Source organism: Arvicanthis niloticus, chromosome 8 (genome assembly GCF_011762505.2).
Source record: "Arvicanthis niloticus isolate mArvNil1 chromosome 8, mArvNil1.pat.X, whole genome shotgun sequence".
Lineage (NCBI taxonomy): Eukaryota > Metazoa > Chordata > Mammalia > Rodentia > Muridae > Arvicanthis > Arvicanthis niloticus.
In genome coordinates this window covers 78,422,589-78,435,677 of record NC_047665.1, presented here as the reverse complement: position 1 = coordinate 78,435,677, position 13,089 = coordinate 78,422,589, and the positions used below count along the sequence as shown (strand labels likewise).

The 13,089-nt window shown below is 40.3% G+C and overlaps 1 protein-coding gene across 1 annotated transcript in view; it reads left to right on the top strand.

Annotated features, from left to right (window-relative positions):
* Ccny (cyclin Y) overlaps window positions 1–13,089 on the top strand; it is a 117,085-nt gene that overhangs the window by 45,974 nt on the left and 58,022 nt on the right. Inside the window, exon 2 of the mRNA XM_034510057.2 lies at window positions 12,835–12,909. Coding sequence (XP_034365948.1) covers window positions 12,835–12,909 — 75 coding nt within the window. The remainder of the gene's footprint in view (window positions 1–12,834; window positions 12,910–13,089) is intronic.

The following is a 13,089-nucleotide window of genomic DNA, read 5'->3' as shown; positions in this document are numbered from 1 at the left end:
TGCTAACCACTGTGTATACATCTGATGTGTACTGATGTCATAGCATTGCTTCATCTGGCTCATAGAAAGGTGGAAGGGAAGCTTTCTGATGGAATGGTGAGGGATAATGAGGATAGTGATGTTCATTTTGTAGACATATTTTGCTTATGTACTTAGGGAAATCTACTGACTGCTGAGCACCAGACTGTTGAGCAGTTCTAAAAAAGACAGGTATTGAGGAAAGGAAGAGAGAGGGAAACTTAAAAAAGAAATGTAGTACCCAAGGGTAGGTGAGAATCTTGGGGAAAATTATGTGGACAATTTAAAGAACAATCAGGATTTTTCTAGAATGATTTGTTTTTAAGTTTGATTTTTTTTTTTAAACTGAAAATTTATATAGTATATTCTGAGCATTCCCCTACCCCAGTCTCCTCCTGGATCCTTTTCACTCATCCAGCTCCATGCCATTTTTCTCTTTTTAGGAAATGAAAAGGCAAGTTTAAAAAAAAAAAAAAAAGCACAAGGAACTCATAAAAGCACAAAACCAGAGTCTATAATATATAGGCAAAAAACTACTAAGCAGAACGAGGTAAGCAACACTGTTCTTTTTGTGCCAGCCACCTACTGCTAGGTGGTGGTGGTGGGGGTCTACCCTTAAATGTGGTTATATACTCAGTGAGACTCCATTGCAGAGAATTAATTTTTCCTTTGGAAGCAGTTGTCAGTTGGAGATAGCTTCTTGGTTGGTTAGGTGTAGGAGATTGTGTCTAGTTCTCAGTCTCAGCATTGACACCCCATCTGGTCCTGTACTGGCCCTGAGAATGCTGTCACAGTCTCTTAAGTTCATATGTGTGTCTGTCCTGTTGTGTCTGGGAGGCAGCAAGGTTACTTAAGTGGTGTCATCTTTTCCTTTCTGACTCTTATAATCTTTCTGCTTCCACTTCTGCATAACTTCCTTAGCCCTGAGGGGAGAGGATTGATGACATTCCATTTAGGACTGAGTGTTCTAAGTTCTCTCACTCTCTGCACAATGCCCAGTTGTGAATCTCTGTATTAGTTCCTATCTATAGTAAGAGGGAGCTTCTCTGATAATGACTGAGCAAGACACTAATCTATGATCTATGGAGTCTAGCAGAATGCCAGTAGGAATCATTTTATTCCTGTGTTCTTTCAGCAGAATAGTAGTGGTCTATCTGGTCTCATGTTCTTGGCCACCTGAGCTTGTGGGTATAACAAGTTGTGGAGCTAGACTGAGAATTCATGCTCAGTCTTACTATTTGCATGACTTCGGGTAAACTCTTACTTTGAATCTTTTCCTTATTGACAAAATGAAGCCCTACCTAATTATTTATCATTTATTAACTTATCTGCATAATAAGTGTTTTGAAAATCTAGGCATCCAACTTGGCCCTTAAACATGCTATCCGAACACAGCCTGCATTCTGCTCTGCATTCTCAACCTAAATAGAGATTATGTGTGTAAATGTATTTCTTTGGGGGATTTCTACTCTCATTTTAGCTCCCAAATAATAGACACAGAGGCTTAAGTTTTTGTTTTTGTTTTTGTTTTTTTTTTTTTTTATTAACAAGTTACAAACCTAAGCTGGACAGGATCTGAGCTATCCTAACCCTCTAATCTATTTACCTCCCAGCCACAGGCTCTGTGTTACTTGCAGTTTGAATGTCACCCTGGCTTGCTCTGTCTACATGTGTCCCTTACAGATTCTCTCCCATCTGGACCTTATGCCAAATCTCTTGGCAATCTACTCCTCCTGGACCCTCTGCCTCTTCTCTTCTTTTCTCATGGTTCTCCTCTTCCCTCTTTCTCTTCTTCTTCCTCTCCCTCTCTTGTAGCTGCCATCGGCCACGGTCAAACTGGGTTCACCTGAAGGGGGTGGGGGGGCTGGAAATGTAAAGGACAGAGGATGAGAAGGGAATGGCCAAGGCTCAAAGTTTAATGTTCAGCACTGCAGTTATATAGGGGAAGCCCACCTGAACCCATCCTTTGTTTCGGTTGGATAATGCTGCAAAGCAGGCTCAGAGGGCAGTCTGTTCTTCTAAGTTCTTGTAGGAAGTTGCAAATGTAAATAAAGCAGCTGACTTCACCTAGGTGTTAAGGTCCTGTGGCAAACAAGGTCTGTTCAGTCTGCTCAAGGCTGGGAAGGACACACTCTCCCTCTTCCTCTCCTTTTCCCTCTCTCATCTTCCTCTCCCATCTCTGGTCTCTATGGGATTCCCACCACCACAACCCCTCAAATTGGAAGTCTCAACCATATTTTCTTCTGCCCAACTTAATTGGTTGATCAGCACTTTATTGATCAATCAGAATGTGATAGAGAAGAAATGTTTACAAAACTCCGAGACAGGTGATGCTTCATAAAACTACCAACACCAAAATCTGGCCTGCACTCATCTCTGCTGGTATAAAAATCACCATTGGAATAATACAAAGACAACCTTTACATAGTGCACAGAGAGATTATCTCTGCAAATGTATGTATTTGAAGTTCTTAAAATGTGTCTGGCATAGAACTGTTAGGCGTTGGGAATTATTATTGAATAGTGTTGATGCAATAAGCATAGTCTTTCCTTAAAGGGAATAGCTTATCCTGACCAAATAGGAATTACTATGACCAGATTAAGGTCACCTCCAGTTATGTATCCCAATATCGTAATTGTTTGATGAAGTTTTTATAATACAGAAAAAATAGTCATAAATTGACACTTTTCAAATCATTTTGAAAGCATTAAGTAGGCCCATTAAACATAAGTGGGGAGTTATAGGGCTCATGCTGTCAGTTAGTGTTCTTAGTTTTTCCTTGGTGAAAACTAGGAGAGTTTTGTTTTGTTTTGTTTTTCACCTGTTGTCGTTGTTGTTGTAAGGTTGTTATCCTGGCTTTCCCGGAAGTGCTCTGTAGACCAGTCTGGCCTCTATCTTACAGAGATCCACCTCCCTCTGCCTCCCCAGTGCTGGGGTCAAAGGAGTGCACCACCACTGCTTAGCTGAAACTAGGAGGTTTTCATTTAATACTTTCAAAAGCTTTTATCTGTTAATCACGGGCTATTTGATTAGAAGTAGGTAAGAAATGGCTATTTGGGGGACTAAAATAGCCCAAGGTAAAATGTGTTTGGGCTTTGGACCTGTAGCATTCCCATTTCTCCACAATCACTCAAATGTAATCAGTTGGTCAGCCTTGAAGAAAATTCAACAGAAGGTGCAGCTGCTTTTCTGGAGCTTTGTTTATAGTTCCCTCTGCTGCCTGCGTGTATTATTTTGTACCTGAGGAGGCCACATATTATTTACCAAATATTGCTTATGTTCTACTTCATTTCCAGGCTCTGATATATATGAAGCTGAGCCCAAAGTAGAAGAGCAATCTTCAGGGAAACAAGGTAGCAGAGAAAGCTATTACAACAAAGGGTCTGACCTGTGGGCTGCCACTCCTTAGGGGAGGGGAGCAAACAACCCTCTCACTGTAGTTACCTAAGGCAATTAGAAGACACAGATATTTACATATCTTGCTCATAACAGTAGCAAGATTACAGTTATGAGCTAGCAACAAAATAATTTTATGGTTGTGGACAACCACAACATAAAAACCTGGATTAAAGGGTCAAAGGGTTAGGAAGATTGAAAATCACTGCATTAAAATCTATTAGCCATATGATCCAAATCTTATTTTTTTAAAAATTGCTATTTAATCCCCTGTATTTGATTTAACATGTGACACGTTTTTGGAGTTAAAGGAGTAGTATTCTTAAATGGATGCCTGAGTCAAATGTTGACATACTTCCTCAATTCTTTTTATTTTTTGAGATGGGCTCTCACTGAACATGGTTAGGCTAGGCTATCTGGTCTGTGAATGCCTAGAGTCTACCTGTGCTCAGTGCTGGCTTGACATGCATGCCACCATCCCTAGCTGTTTACTTGGGGATCTAAAGGACCTTGGCCTTGACCAGCTAGCACTTTTATCTTCTGAGCTATGTAGCCAGTCCTCTGGGACTATTGAATTTTGAGATTTTGATGTTTTTGTTGAGTAGGTTGGGAAGCTGATTAAGCAGTGTGAGAGCTCAGGAGGGCCAGCTGGCCCTCACTTTGAGGAGGTTATTGGCATACTAGAGCCACCAAGAGTCCTAGGTGAGGTCACCTAGCAAACAAGATGTGTAGGGTAGGAGGGACTTGTAGTCTGAGAGACAAGTTCAAAGTTCTGAATGAGGAGACAGAAAGGATCCAGCTGTGTGCTGGACAGTGTTTTCCTGTAGGTCTGTACAGATGCTTGAGGCAGATGTAGCAGAGAGCTCAGACACGGGAACTTGAACTCTGTGGAGATAGCTATGAACGTGTTAGTGGTTGTCTTAGTTGGGGCTTCATTGCTGTGAAGAGATACCATGACCAAGGCAACTCTTTTTTAAAAGAGTTGGGCAAACATTTAGTTGGGGCTGACTTACAGTTTCAGAGATTCAATACATTATCATTATGGTGAGAAGCATGGCAGCATACAGACATTCATTGTGCTGAAGGAGCCCAGAGTTCTACATGTTGATCCAAAGGCAGCCAGGAGAAGACTCTTCTGTACTAGATAGAGCTTGAGCACTAGGAGACTTCAAAGCCTGTCTACACAGTGACTTATTTCTCCAACAGGGCCACACCTATTCCAGCAAGGCCACACCTCATAATAGTGCCATTTCCCATGGACCAAGAATATTCAAACCACCACAGTGAGATTTCACGAGAAATACTATATATAGCAGCAAGCATCACACTGATTGATGTTTAAGCTAAGAGGTGGATGACGAGTATTGAGTCCAAACGAATTAGATTTAACCTCCTCTGAGGTTTGCTAGAAAGTTCACAAGAAAGGGGAATAGAGCATAGGGCCTCAAAAAGTTGTTTTAATGAGGTATTAGCTCTGAATTGGATGAAGAGGTAGGGCAAGGCCCTAACAAGGTGAGATATGGCAGCAAAGTCGTAGGTCTATGGTCAGATAGATAATCCTTCTCTAAATTGGTCACCACCAGAAGGGTTCAGCTATACAATGATTAGGGTCACTTAATATTTGCATAGACTGTGGTACTATGTGGGGGAATGTTGCTCAAACTTGAGGTTAGCTTCTGGAATGTCTGCCCATGGAAGGTAAGACCAGTGTGTGTGGGGTGAAAGGAGGGCAACTTAAGGAGGAGACAGGCAAAGAGGAAAATGAGAAGTGTGAAATAATTTGTGTGGGACAGGCCAGGTAAAGAGCAAGAACCTGAGGATGGAGGAGTCACATCTGAGTGTTGTGTGAAATTTTAGGAGAAGCATTAAACTTGTCAAGGAACATTACCCAGCTCTTAATCTGCAGATGCTCTAAGAAATGGTTTTGGGGTAGGGAGATGATATTATAGGCTGTATGGAGAGCCTTCTGGGGGATGAGTTGTCCTGACGGAACAGCTGGGGTTCTGTAACCTGAATGGAGACAACAGTAAAGGTCATTCTTACTATAAAGACCTGACAGTCCAGAATCAGGGTAACTATTTTTGTTTTATTTTTTTATTTTTGTTTTATGTTTGTTTTTTATTTTTGTTTGCCTCCTGTTTTGTTATTTGTATGTTGCTGCTGACTTAATTTTTTTTATTGCTCAAGATAGAGAGTTAGTATTCCTAGACTAGTTTTGAGCCTGGAATCCTCTTGTTTCTCCTGAACCTGGCATGTGACATGTGGTAGAGAAGCCAATACAGTCGTGGTAGGGAGTCAGTGGCTCTGTTTCCTAGGTACTTACTGCCTGTGAGCTTAGAGACTGGCTTCCTCTAAAAACTGTTTTCAGAAAGATGGTGCTGGGGAGCTTTAAACTCTACAACCTTTTTCTTTTAATAACAAACTGTTTATTAGTTTTAAAAAAATGTGTTATCTGGGTGCTACAGAGATGGTTCAGCAGTTAAGAGTCCTGCTGTTCTTTGCAGAAGACCCAAATTCAGTTCTCCCCACCTACTTCAGGCAGCTTACAATGCACTTGTAACTCCAGCTCTGAGGGAATGCCTGTGGTTTCTCACCTGCACTCATATACTCATAACCACACACAAACATCTTTCATATATGCGATTAGTTTTGAAGTCATAGTCTCTAAATTTCTTTGCTTTTTAAAAGTTTACCAATATACCATGCATTTAAGCTATGATCTTACACACAATGTAAATAAATGTGTTCTAATATTTTATAGGATAAACATGTCTCTTTTAGAATGAAAGATTATTGATAAAGACTTGGCCAGTGCAAATTGAATTGGCATGTATAAACATGTTTATATAAATTGCAAAATCATCTTCTCCTGCCCCATTCCTTTTTTATGCAAAGGTGGAGTCTAAGTGGGGCAGGAGAGAAACAGAATTTGATTAGATGCCTGGGTACAGATGTTCTGTTTGGTAGGAGGTTAGAGCTCCAGGGTGTGTGTGTGTGCGCGCGTGTGTGTGCGCACACACACGCCCTTAGCAAACAAAAAGTTTCAAACCTCACTATATCATTCAGATGGCCACTGACTAATATGGTGTCTTTGAAACCATAGTATAGATACACTACAACCTGAGCTGAAAGCATGAGCTAGGACCTTTTCCAGGACTCCCTTGGTTTGGCTCCTCTAGTGTTCACCCTCCTGTGTGTGGTGCTCAGCAGGTAGTTGGATAAATAACATCTCACCATGCTTTTAGGTTGAAGGGAGGTACCACCTCATCTGGAGCTTCCAAGGCCAGCACAAGCAAAGCTTGTTACTGGAGCAAGCAAAAGGGACTCTTGGTTTTCACCCCTCAGTCAGTGCAGCTCTAAATAGTGACTTCATGTCCTGGAGAGCTAACTTAAGCAAAAGTGGGCCAGAAACTCCTTCTCAGCAGCTAGCCTTGCCTGTTGTAGTATTTGGCATATATTTGTCTAAGACTAGAGTGGCAGTGATGTAGGGATTAGAAGTACCTTCTACTCATCTCCTTTGTAGTTTATTTCAGTTTTACAGGCTAAGGAGGTATTTGAAGCAGTCTTTTTTTTTTTTTTTTTTTAATTCTTTAATGGTTTGAATAATAATATATGATAACCTGGGCTTATTTCTAGTGCACTAAGTTTTCCCTTGTTTCTACATGAATATAGGGTAGTAGCATGGCTCTATGTTGCAGATACAGCTGTTGGCTGTAAGATTGGAAATGTCCTCCTTGACATTTGCTGCCTTCCTGCTCAGGCCCAGAACACTGGTGCAGTTCTGCAGGGAGTTTTCTGTACAGCTGAGATTTTGTTGGTCTGTATTTAAAATTTTAGATCATTTAATATGCTGCAGAAATGAGAAATGGAGACTTTTCCCTCCTACTCACATGTCAGGTCACCTTTTCTTGATCAGTGATAATGTGCATAATCCCACTTACAGGATGAAAGTGCTATTGTTTAGAAGTACATGTAAACTTTGGTTTAATTTTTAATACTATAATTAGTGCCCGTTTCTTTCATTCTTCTAAATCAGTAATTCTCAACCTTCCTCATGCTGCAACCCTTTCATACAGTTCCTCATGTTGTGGTGACCCCCAACCCAAAACACAAAGATTTTGTTGCTACTTCATGACTAATCTTGATACCGCTATGAATTATAATTTAAGTACCTAAGATTTCTGATGGCCTTAGGTAAGGCAGCCAGATCTTTGAGTTTTAGGCCAGCCTGGTCTCCATAGTGAGTTCCAGGACATTCAGGGCTATACAGAGAAACTCTTTCTCAACCCCACTTCGCCCAACCCCAAGAAAAGGAAAGGATCCTGGTACACAGCCTGCTCAAGGCTGTGCTCCAAGAAGCTTCCCCACTGACTGTGGGTATCTTCCTCCTCTACTTAGAGGGGGGTGAGTGAAACCTATAACAAGAACATTTATTTACATATGAATCCAAGCCTGCCTTTCATAATGATAATCACATATGAGTAATATTTTTGCACTCCATATTACCTATTATGTTTCTCAGGAGTCATAATCATGTAAATTGATTCCATAGTCTGCATAACACCGCGCACCATACAGTGTTTTGTGGAACACGGGAACTTTCTCCCTTTCCTACTAGATTTTGCTTTTTCTATGCGTGGTAAGACTAGCCTGAGAACTGAGGAAGTAGATTTGCCCTTTGACTTCTAACAGTCAGATCTAGTTATGTAAGCCAATGAGGTAGTCACTTACCAGATTTTCACACACTTTCAGACCAGATAAATACTTCAATTCTTTTTATAAAAATTTTAACATCTATTTCACTCTGTAACTGCAAACCCCACCTCACACATTCTATTTCAGGACAAAGTATCAGGAGAAAATGCTACCACAGCATTGTTTGTTTGTTTTACTGTTAGTGCACAAGCTCCTTCCTCCTAGTCTAGGGTCTTTCAGCATCCAGAGTCAGCACCCTTGGCAGCAGAGAGAGAAACCATTTTCCCAGAGAGCAGTGGCATCCAGGGCAGAGCCATTGTTGTCAAGCACTGAACCCTTCCAAGGGTAGGTTTGCCAGAATATGGATGTACTTCACCCTGACTGTAAAAGGCCCTGAGACATCATGACACAAGCAGCATAAGCCACATTAGACTGGCCTTTGTGTCCATAGTGTGGCACCTGATCTCGATAAGAGAATCAGAAAAGGAAATCAAGTTGTTATTAAAGGGACCTGGCTAGGTATGTTATCTCTGCAAATGACATGAACACACTGGTGGTTTTAGGTCACACTTTAAGTCTTTTTATGGCAGAATGCTGATATCCATTTCTTTGGTCTTCTGAATGCAGATCTTACCATCTGGCAGCCTAGTGCTGTTTCCTATAGCATAACAGTCTTGATTGAATTCGCATTTTATTTCATCATTTGTTATGCTTCTCATTTCTTTCTGTTTGAGGTGACCCTTGGTGGTTGCATTTTTTCCTTACAGATACATTACTCTGAACCAGAATGTGTGTGGTGTGGGATTTGCAGTTACAGAATGAAATAGGAAGTTAAAATTTTGGAAAGAGAATTAAAAATATTTATATGGTCTGAAAGTGAAATTCTGGGAGATAATTACCTCACTTGCTCACATGACTAGATTTGATTGTCAGAAATACTAGAAATGACATGTTGAAAATATTGTTGAAAATAATCTTTAGGTTCTTGGGTTTAAAATAGCTATAGGAACAGACTATGTTCTGTCTACTAATATTGTGCCTGTGATTCAGAGAGAAAGCATTTTGTTTTCCCTGAAAATCCTAGGGGAAATGTGACAGTATCATGTTTAGAGTACCTTCCTGTTAGCTATCTTGCCAAGGTTGCTTGCACTTGAGTCTGTTGTCTGTCCTGAATTGTATGTGTTTTCCCTGGTATTTGATGTGATAGCCATTGATAGGCTTTCCTCTTACGTTCTCAGAGATAGCTTCCTGTTCTATAGCTGTGACTTCAGTTCTCAGCCCCCACCCATTTCCATGTGTTTTGATTCTAGACACCTTAACATCTCTGGTGATGATGTCTTCTTTCTGTCCAGTGAAACTCTGTTCTTGCCTTTGATGCTCTTAATCATCTGTCCACATGCCTTGGCTAGATATCTTCCCTGTGTCCTATAGTATTGGATGCTGGAACACAACCCAGGGAGGTCTTGCTTTCAGTTCTTTCTAATGTGCCTGAATATTGCTTATAGGCTTATAGCTGAGTTGCAAGATACCTTATTTCATCATTAATGATGCCTGCACAATTATTATACTTTCATACAAACTCAGGCTTTCAGGTTTCATTGTTACATTTATATTCTCTCTCTCTCTCTCTCTCTCTCTCTCTCTCTCTCTCTCTCTCTCTCTCTGTGTGTGTGTGTGTGTGTGTGTATGTGTGTGTACACATATATGATTGTGTCACAGTGTACATGTAAAGAACTGGAAAACTTCAGGAATTAGTTCTCTCCTTCTATCATGCAGATTCCAGGGATCAAACTCAGCTTGATAGGTTTGGGACACTTCACCCACTGAGCTATTTCACTGGCCCCAGCTTTAAACTCCCTCATAAGAGGCTCAGTTATCTGAGCCCCATTTTATTCTAGTTAGAGTTTCTTTGGCTGTGATGTAAGTCCATGAACAAAAGCAACTTGGGGAGGAAAGGGTTTATTTGGCTTACATTCCCACATCACTATTCACATCAAAGGAAATTGAGACAGGAACTCAAAACAGGGCAGGAATCTGATGGCAGGAGCTAATACAGGGGCCATGGAGGGTGCTACTTACTGGTTTCCTTCCTTTGGCATGCTAAGCCTACTTTTTATAGAACCTTGGGCTACCAGCCCAGGGATGGCATCACCCATAATGGGCTGTGTCATTCCTAATCACTAATTAAGTAAATGGCCTACAGGTTTCATACAGCAGATCTTATTAAGGCATTTTCACAATGAGGTTTTCTCTTATGACTTTAGCCTTTGTCAAATGAACATAAAACTATCCAGAACTAAAATCATGAATTAAAAATCAGTGTCAGGCTGCTTCTAAGACAAAATTCTAAGAAAATCCTAAATGTAGAAATGGGAATTCAATTTTTTTCTGAAATTTTTAGTGCCTGTTAATTTAACTATTTAATTGTTTTAGTTTCTTGTTTTTCTTCTGGCTATTTTGAGAACAATACTATCAGCAGGAGGTGTTCCCTATGTGTTTTTTGTTTAACAGAAATTTGCAAGTAATAAAACCCTCTTCTCCTGAAGGAAAAGTAGCATTAGTTGTTTTCCTAGGGGGTAGTTTTTGTGAATTTGTCTGTGACCACTGTGGAGTTAGTGGTCTTTGGGGCAGGGAGTGATATTATTTGACCCAGTCATTGCCCATCCTTTACCACTGCAGGGTTCTTTAAGAAAACTGAAGTAAACAGGCATCACTAGGAGACTGGACGATGATCAGATGGGGCATGTCTTAAAAGCTGACTTCCAAGTTCTGCTGTAATTGGAATTTTACAAGGAATTGTACAGATGGGTCTGTGAGAATATTCAGAAGCTGAGAAGCTTGACTGGTTGCTAACTAATTCTACACCTTTGAAGAGTCATCCCTCAGTATCTTAGGCATTCTTTGGGGGGCACTTATGACCAATGACATGTTCTCCACCTTCTTCCTGTTGTATATTTATGAAAAGAATGGGCTAAAGTTTACAAGTAGAAATACATGATTACTTATGCAGACATCTCTGCTTACCCATATATGGTATAGCCTAGTATATTGTTCCCGTTGTAGTTAGTTGCCTGAATATGTAAGGACATAAGAAAATCATTCTGTAGACTGCCCCCTCCTCCTGCTACTCCTCACTCCATAACATATCCACAGTCCATGATCGTCACTTTATTCCACAATTTCTTCCCAGGTTCAGAGCATTTGCCTAATCGGTGTCCAGACTCTAAGGAACTTAGTACGGACATTTTATTATTCTCTAGAAAACTATGTGTTTATTTCAACTGGGCAGATGCAAATATGTGTGGGTGTATGTGAAGAAGCCTTGTTTTTTGATCTGTTATACCTTGTTCTTGGAGACAGGATCTTTCAGTCAGACATGTACCTCACTAATAAATCCTGTCTCCTAAGACTGAAATTACAGGTGAGTCACCATAACTACTCAGCATTTAGGTGGGCTCTGATGATTCAAACTATAGCCCTCTCAGTTACCAAGCAAGCACTTTAACCACAAAGACATCTATCTCCTCAGACTTTGTTTTGTTAATCAGATTTGGTAAGCAGTTAAAAACTGTTCATGTGTAAGAACTCGCCTCCCACTTATGTTTGCCCAGAATATGTCAGCACCTTTGTGGCTAAGCATTTAGTGTTGTCCTCATCATCTTTATGACTATCCTGTTTTTTTCTCCTTTTATCACTATCTCATTGCTTCTTAAAGCTAAAGACAGGCACTATCTGTTTTATTTAGTGTTGATTGGGTTCTTGCAGATTTTGTTGGAATGGTTTAATCCCAAATAATTTCTTTCTGGTACTATAAGTGGAGCTGAATAGTCATTCAGGTTCCCCAGACTGTTTAAGATTCTCTTCGCCCTGAATTTAATTCTCCTGTGTGGATTAACCATTTCCCCAGCTCTGGAGTCAAGACAGTTCTTTTGTTTTGTATAACTTAGACTGGGACATTTTTTGATAGAATACTAAGTTATTGAGCTAAGTAGAGAAACCCCTGATCCTTGGAGATAAAGCTGGGGCTGAACAAAGACTTGGAGCCCCTGCCATATCTGAAGGGCCTATTGCTACCAGAGCGCTTGATGGTTCAGAGATGTTGAAAATAAGGGCGTATGCTTCTCTCTCTCTGGGTGTGTGTGTGCATGAACACATGTTCATAAGGGCCATTCGCGTGACCCTCTGTGCTCTCAAAGCATTCACATTGCTATGTGTTAGTCTGGTTTTTCTTTTAAGTTTGGATTGAATAGAATCCCTGCCATGGCCCACATCACATCCACATGACCCATATGCTTCAAACACTACTTTTTAGCATGAACATGCCAGTGACCTGAAGTGACCTCAGGCCTCATTTGCTCACTTCTGAGGAGCACATGCCCTGACATAGGTATGGAACTTACACAGAATTGTGTGTAATAGTCTACCCTACCTTTTCAGGGCCTCTCACTGCAGAGGAAACTTTTCAAAAGACAGTGGCGTTTCAGGCTACTAGCTCCCCTGTGGAACATATCAGATATGGGTAGCTTTTTGTTTTGTTTTGTTTTGTTTCCAGAGTTTCCAATAGCAGTGTTCTTAATGGAACCAAAAGAATCTAGTAACATAAAAACTGGCTTCCACAGTCATAGAGTATATCAACAGTTTAAGATGGAGAAGTTGAAAATTAATCATGACTCTACCCAATTATCAACTTGTTATTTACTTAATTTCTTTTTCTTTCTTTCAAGATTTAAACATGGAATTCAATCCTTCAGATCATCCTCGGGCCAGCACAATATTCCTCAGCAAATCTCAGACAGACGGTAGGTTACTAATTCATTTGCTTTTAAAAATATAGTAAACTTAAATGTGGATACTACTAGGATTTGATTTTTCATTTATGATGGAGTTACCTTTAGTGATCATGAAATACTGTGTGTAATGGTGCCCTCTGTTTATTCTGTGGTAGTGAGTTACATTTTTACAATTTCTCATTTGAAGCA